The sequence below is a fragment of the Sparus aurata genome, chromosome 17, assembly GCF_900880675.1.
Source record: "Sparus aurata chromosome 17, fSpaAur1.1, whole genome shotgun sequence".
Taxonomy (NCBI): Eukaryota; Metazoa; Chordata; class Actinopteri; order Spariformes; family Sparidae; genus Sparus; species Sparus aurata.
In genome coordinates this window covers 36,163,349-36,169,574 of record NC_044203.1, presented here as the reverse complement: position 1 = coordinate 36,169,574, position 6,226 = coordinate 36,163,349, and the positions used below count along the sequence as shown (strand labels likewise).

At 38.9% G+C, this 6,226-nt stretch overlaps 1 protein-coding gene across 3 annotated transcripts; it reads right to left on the bottom strand.

Moving 5' to 3' along the window:
- Positions 1-1,711: 1,711 nt before the first annotated feature.
- LOC115567604 (uncharacterized) lies at positions 1,712-5,231 on the bottom strand. Of its 3 annotated transcripts, none has more exons than XR_003981230.1 (5): positions 4,706-5,046; positions 4,483-4,569; positions 3,578-3,742; positions 3,121-3,365; positions 1,712-2,584 (listed from the first exon to the last, which is right to left on the bottom strand). XR_003981230.1 is itself a non-coding variant. In XM_030394347.1 (5 exons), exons 1-5 carry the CDS (start codon positions 5,108-5,110, stop codon positions 2,351-2,353), a joined length of 762 nt encoding a protein of 253 aa, XP_030250207.1. In that variant the 5' UTR covers positions 5,111-5,231; the 3' UTR covers positions 1,712-2,350. The 3 variants fall into 3 exon arrangements, 2 of the variants coding, with proteins under 2 accessions (XP_030250207.1, XP_030250208.1); XM_030394347.1 differs by lacking the exon at positions 4,706-5,046 and adding an exon at positions 5,054-5,231 and having other exon boundaries at positions 3,578-3,716; XM_030394348.1 differs by having other exon boundaries at positions 3,578-3,716.
- Between the last annotated feature and the right edge of the window lie 995 nt (positions 5,232-6,226).

Below are 6,226 nucleotides of genomic sequence, written 5' to 3'. Positions count from 1 at the left end.
TCCTGCTTCTACTCGCCTGTCAAAGCACTATTATATTATTATAATAAGACATTAGGATTGATTTATGGCAGACAGAGCGAGGAATTAATTAAGTAAACACACATTTAAAAAACACACAGATGTGTCCTGCCTGATGTACTGACAGTTCTGCTCGTCTCTGGTTCAGTCTGTAAGAGGAACCCATCAGAGGAACCCATCAGAGGAACCCATCAGAGGAACCCATCAGAGGAACCCAGGCGACATGTTAATTAAACACATTCTGACCTACTCAGGAACCAGTCACATTAAAATCTATTGTAAAACACACAGGTAGACACAGTTATGAAGCTGAGCGTGGTGTTTTATGTCCTCTGCTGCTAGACTGTGTAGAAATATAGAAATGTGTTAGATGAGTGGATTAGGACGCGGCACTGAATGATGAAGAGTTGTACGCTGACAGTCTGTGTCTTTGTCTCTCTCTCTTTAGTTTATCCAGGTCACCATGAGCTTATGAAGAGGAAAACACCAAACTGAAGGGAAACACCAACTTTTAACATCGTTGTTTTTTTAAAAGGACTAATGCATATTGTAACCCACGTATAAGACTATTGTAACCTCAGACTGCACCAATGACGGACCACTATGTGCCTGTTAGCCCATAATCATGGCAGACATCAGAGTGTGAGCATGTATGAAATGAATAAACATATCCAACAAGAACATGTGACGTCTCACACTGATGTTCAGCTGATCGTCTCCACATTGTGACAGAACAATCAGTCTTAACTCAGCACACAGTTTTTGTTATTGGCCGGTTGAGAAGAGTGACTTTTGGCATGTGTAACGTGACAACTGAGCTGAGGTGAGCCGAGAGCATCGAGCAGGTGATGGAGGCTGAAGAGCTCCATCTAGTGTCAGGTTATGACCAGGAGAGGTGTGCAGAATAGGAAGCAATTAATCAGTTAAGCTGTAGGAGCTGCATGCATGCAGTCACAAGGTAGGAGCTGTAATCACTTTTTGGCAGGTGAAAAACAGCCTTTTATGAGTTGTATTGACCCTTTAAAGGTATTTGTGTAACAGTGAGTCTCCACCTGCACCACCCTGGGATCCACCTGCCTGCCTCTCGAGCTCACCACCTCCACCTGCCTGCGATTCCTCTGTGGTCCATAAATTCACCTTTCAAATGGACTTCCTGTTTGGTGTCAACTTTTGGGTCCACCTGTTCTACGACTGTTGAATAGTTTTGACTATTTTCCTCCATAATCATAATTAAGGCTTTAATTCATTTTTTTTTTCACTTTTCTTTCATTCATTGACTTTTTATTGTATACTGTTTTTATTATTATTACTTCCTGTTGGTCACCATTAAGAAATGATCAGGTCACTATGACTTCATGTGATTCGTTCCCACTGAATAGATCGTCAGTCAAGGAGTTAATCTGATTAAGTTATCTGGATCGAGTACAAAGGGTTTCATGTGTTTGGATGTAAAATGTTTTCTTATTTCTGAGTTCTGGTGCTGTTCTGCCTTCAGAGAGGTTGATCAGAAGTACCATCCACCATTTTTAATTGTGTTAACCACATGTGGAGTTGTGTTAAATGTTGAATCCCATGTTTGGCTGCCATCAGCTGGTGAGAAGAAGAGTATACAGTATAGTATAGTAAAGTATACATTACTAAGCATAGTCATTCAAAAATTAGACAAAATGGGGCAATAAAAGACACACAGTTCTTGCTCATTCATTTTTATTTCATATAAGACCTCACGTCATGTGAGTCTCACTAGAAATAGTTCCAATTGGGCAAGGTAAGTTTATTTGTATAGCACGATACAGACATGAGGCAATTCAAAGTGCTTTACAGGAGCATACAAAAAATTGCATTCAAAAACAAGTAAGAAGACATTAAGAAGCAAAGTGGAGTCAGTAGTTTTAGGAATCAGGATTGGAACCTGAAACAAGATTCCACTCACTTCCACTTCATTTATTGAGATGTCCGGGTTAATCCAACAGACTGATACATCTCAAAGCCTGAGTAAATAAAGCCTAACCTTCTGCATGGCCTGATAACACTAAACAGCAAGCAAATCATGATGATCCTTATAATCAGACAAACAGGCATTACCCACATTAACTGTGATCAATAACAGCCGACAGAGGATGAAGATAAAGTGCAGAGGTAATTAAAGATGACTGTCTTTGGGTCTACCTTCAAGTCCCTGCTGGGGAGAATAAAAAGGAGAAATGTGTGAACGCTTTAAAAAGACCGAGCAATAAAGAAGCAAGCTGCTGACAGCTGCAAGACGGTCTTGAAGTAAATCTCTACACTCTCTCCTGTGAATACTCCCTTCTGTTCTTGATGGGGAAGCATTTCAGAAACCACATGAACCACTGAGGAGACAGCAGAGAGCAAGACAGGCTGACAGGACTGGCCACCCAGATACTTCTTTGTGGGCGTCATTTGAACAGGGACCTTTATCGTTCTCTGTATTGTTATTTTGTTTTTGAAGTATGTCTATACTTTTGAGGACTTCTTCATATTTCTTAATTTCTTCCACTTTGGCGTTTTTTGCCAGAGGAAGAATACATCCGAAGCGTGTTCCTTTCTGTGAAAAAAATAAAAATAAAACACAGAACTGATGAAAGTTCAATTGTACTGTGTATAAACACTGTGTGTGTACAGATAGAGAGACAGGTCCAGTGAGATGAATGAGGAGTACTTGGTCAGATGCTGTAATATTATTTGTAACAAAATAACCCAAAGTTTTTTAAAGCCCTCTCTCAGAGAGTGGAGCTCATGTATCATCATGAGATGAGGATGTTCCTTCAGTTTATGAAATATTGACCAGGTGCATCATCACATTCAGCTTCTTTCAGATAGCATCAGTATCTGTAAGCTGATGGCTGTTTCTTAGCTAGACCTTGAAGAATTGCAAGTTTCTTGTATTTAGTTTTTGTTGATTTGTAAGTCAGTGTGTTTGGTTTGGAGTTTTTTTCCACACTTCTCAGCTAAATGCTCAGATATGGGTGGATATTATAATTATTGCTCTATAGTGCTACTACTCATCAAAAACCTCCACTGGTTACCTTATAAAAAAATAATAAAAACCTTTATGTTACAACTGTTTAATCTGCCACTTACCTGCAGTGAGCGCCGTATGCCATAGCGCACATAGGTAACAAGGTGTTCACAGCTGTTGGATAAGTATGTATAATTTCCACACTTTTCTTTGTTTTGCATTTCTCTGATTCTTTTCTTAATCTTGTCTGGCGTTCTCTCTCCAGCTGGAATTTCATCTTCAAGGTAATTCTTCTTCTCGTCAATCGATTTCCGTCTTGTCTCGTCAAGTTTACCAAATTCACAGACATCTTCCCTCCCTTTCCAATCTGTTTGTGAGAATAAAGTTTTAGAAATGTTGTCCACAAACTTAATACAAACTCATGTTCTTCCTGTATTCTATTTGTTCTTTGCTTTGTTCTTTTGCACAAACAGGGTATTGTAGCTGTACAACAGTGAGCCAGTCAAGTTCAGTTTGATAAAAAGTCAATATTAGTAAGACGTCATTTGCATACTTTTGTTTTGAGGTTTATACACGTACCTAAGCGGTGAAATATGTCATTATCACCTTGGCTAACGTTCACCCCACTCTCTGGGCCCACATAGACAGCATAGTGACTGAATGTAGGCATGCCCTCCATACATGCCCTCGGAAACTCAATTATATCTCCAAACTGATACTGTGAACAGAAGAAACCAGAGATGCCTTTTTAAAATGTTTTTTTCAACTTTTTTTTTTTCAACATCATTTTAAATAATGAAAATATACACTAATACAGTGAAAAGTGGCAAAACTTTAAATGAACTTCTCAAGTGAGTTATTTTGCTGTTTCTACAGTAAATTGAATATTTCTGCCCTCTTTCAGCTTGGACAAACATTTCTATAATTACTTAGGAAATAATTTCAGTTTCAGCAAATACATGAAAATTGGAACTGAGGAAGAGGAGGAGAAGAGTAACAAATCAACCCATCAAATTAAATGTGGTAAGTTATTTAAAGTTTTTTTTCACTTTTCACATTTCACTGTGAAGAAACAATGAAATGGTTCATTAAACATTTATTAAGCAAACTCTAATGACATCCAAATAATGTTTATAAATGACCTAGTAGTATAAACAACTGCTAATAAATCATTTATGACACATTTCAATTCTTAACAGTGAAATTAATATTAACTAAAGTTTACGTGTATTTTAATGATATGACATTTTAGTGTTACTAAATATATATATCAAGATATCAAAGACCCAGAAACAATACTGAGGACATGACCTCATTATCCTCATTAATAACTACGGCCCAAAGATACTGTGTCAACATCTTGTGGACGACCATAAAGTTCTGTTCAATATAAACACAATGTGACGGTTTCAAATTTGACTCATGTTTGTATTCTTCAGCATTGATAACACAACTTTAACGATGATCATGTGAAAGTAGCTTACCTTCCCATCAGTCTTTATTCCTATGATCACCAGCTGAAGGATCACAGCAACCAAGATCAAGCTTTTCATTGTTGCAGCAGTGGAGAGCTGACATGGTGAGAGCAGGAGAACATGGAGCATTTAATCACTCTAGTAATTTTGCAAAATGTCATAAAAACAATCATTATCACTGGTTCTGTATCCCTGTTAGCTGCAGCCTGTTCAGTGAGTATTTGACACTCACATGGAAGAGTTGTTCCGTCCCGTATGGTGATTATATCAGAGCCACTTTCTATTGTATTCACTATCTTCAAAGTATTATCTACTGCTGAGATTTTACTTGTGTCTACACACTGGTGTCTTTCTGTACAGAGCTTTGTCTCATGCTTCTGTATTTTCTCCCCTCGTGTGCAGAATGAAGTTCCTCTCCCTTGTGCTTCCTGCTCCACCGTCTCACCTGAGATCCTGCATGCCCTCCTCATCCACTACTTCCACTTAAAACTCTGTTGTGAAAAAAATCCCTTAAACCTGATCCCTAGCCTCTAGTCTCTGCATTTTGGGTCTGGATAAAACCCCACTGTTACAGACTTACCAATGATGTTTTGAGAAGATGATGATTGTATAATAGAAATTCGCTTCTTAGCACCATGAAAGCGAAAATACCGCCAGGCACGGTATTACAAGATCCAAAAGAACTGCACGATGTTCTATAACCATTATCAGGTCCCAGTTACAATCTATGAAGGCTCAAAGAGCCAAGCACACGCTTGACACTCGAACCAGACAGACAAATGCTCTGCAGCTTTAATGTGTCATGCTCAAGGAGCAACAATATTTTGTTGAGAGATTTCAGTAGAATGGTGACACGAGCTGAGGAGTCTGGTGAACCATGGCGCCAGATAGAAAAGGGAGTACAGTACTCTTCTTCCCTCGTGATGTACTGCATGAAACTCAACTGGGTAACACCAGCAAAAAAAGCAGTCCATTTGTTTGGCCAACAATCATCTCAAAAAACTAAATGATACTCGCTCACAGAAAGAGAGGAATAGGAACTAAAAGAAGTTCCTGAAAAATGATAGTCAAAAGGGACAGCAGATGTAGGGTTAATAAGAAGCATAGAACCAGTGAAAATAACCCTGAAGGACTCATTCAGACCCTACCAGAGGCAATATCCACTAAAACCTGAGGCCAGAGCAGGAATACAGCCCATAATCAAGGAATTATTTACTGCGGGAATAATCAGAGTGTCCAGATTTACTGTGCAACACACCGTTATTTCCTGTCAAACAGGCTGCGCCATCACAAGGCCTGCATGGTCCAAGATCTACAAGCAGTAAATTGAGCAGTAATACCAAGAACCCACTGTAACGGACTTACCAATGACGTTTTGAGAAGATGATGATTGTGTGATAGAAATTAGCTTCTTAGCACCCAGAACACACACACCACACACACACACACACACACACACACACACAAACACACACGCACACACACACACACACTCATATACGCGCAGTGTTTTAGAATAGCAGTAATGGAAATTAATCTCAGTAGAATATTCCCTTTTCTTTTAGCTGTTTTTGGTCGATGCTAACTTCTGAGGAAAATATCTGAATCCTCAACCCTGTTCACAGCTGCAGCAGGCAGATAATTAATAATATCATGTTTTTGTTTCTTAGCAAACAAGCTCCACTCACTGTACTCTCTCTACCTGCACAGAAACAAATGACTGACAGACACAGTTAGTGAATAAATGGAACAT

What these genes read in the sequence shown, in the direction of transcription:
- LOC115567604 (XM_030394347.1), bottom strand. Translation starts at nt 5,110, where the DNA reads ATGGTGCTAAGAAGCGAATTTCTATTATACAATCATCATCTTCTCAAA. An exon ending in GAATAAAGACTGATGGGAAG is followed by an intron (nt 3,717 to 4,482) that starts GTAAGCTACTTT and finishes TTCTGTTCACAG; the next exon opens with TATCAGTTTGGAGATATAAT. An exon ending in GCATACGGCGCTCACTGCAG is followed by an intron (nt 2,585 to 3,120) that starts GTAAGTGGCAGA and finishes TTTTTTTCACAG; the next exon opens with AAAGGAACACGCTTCGGATG.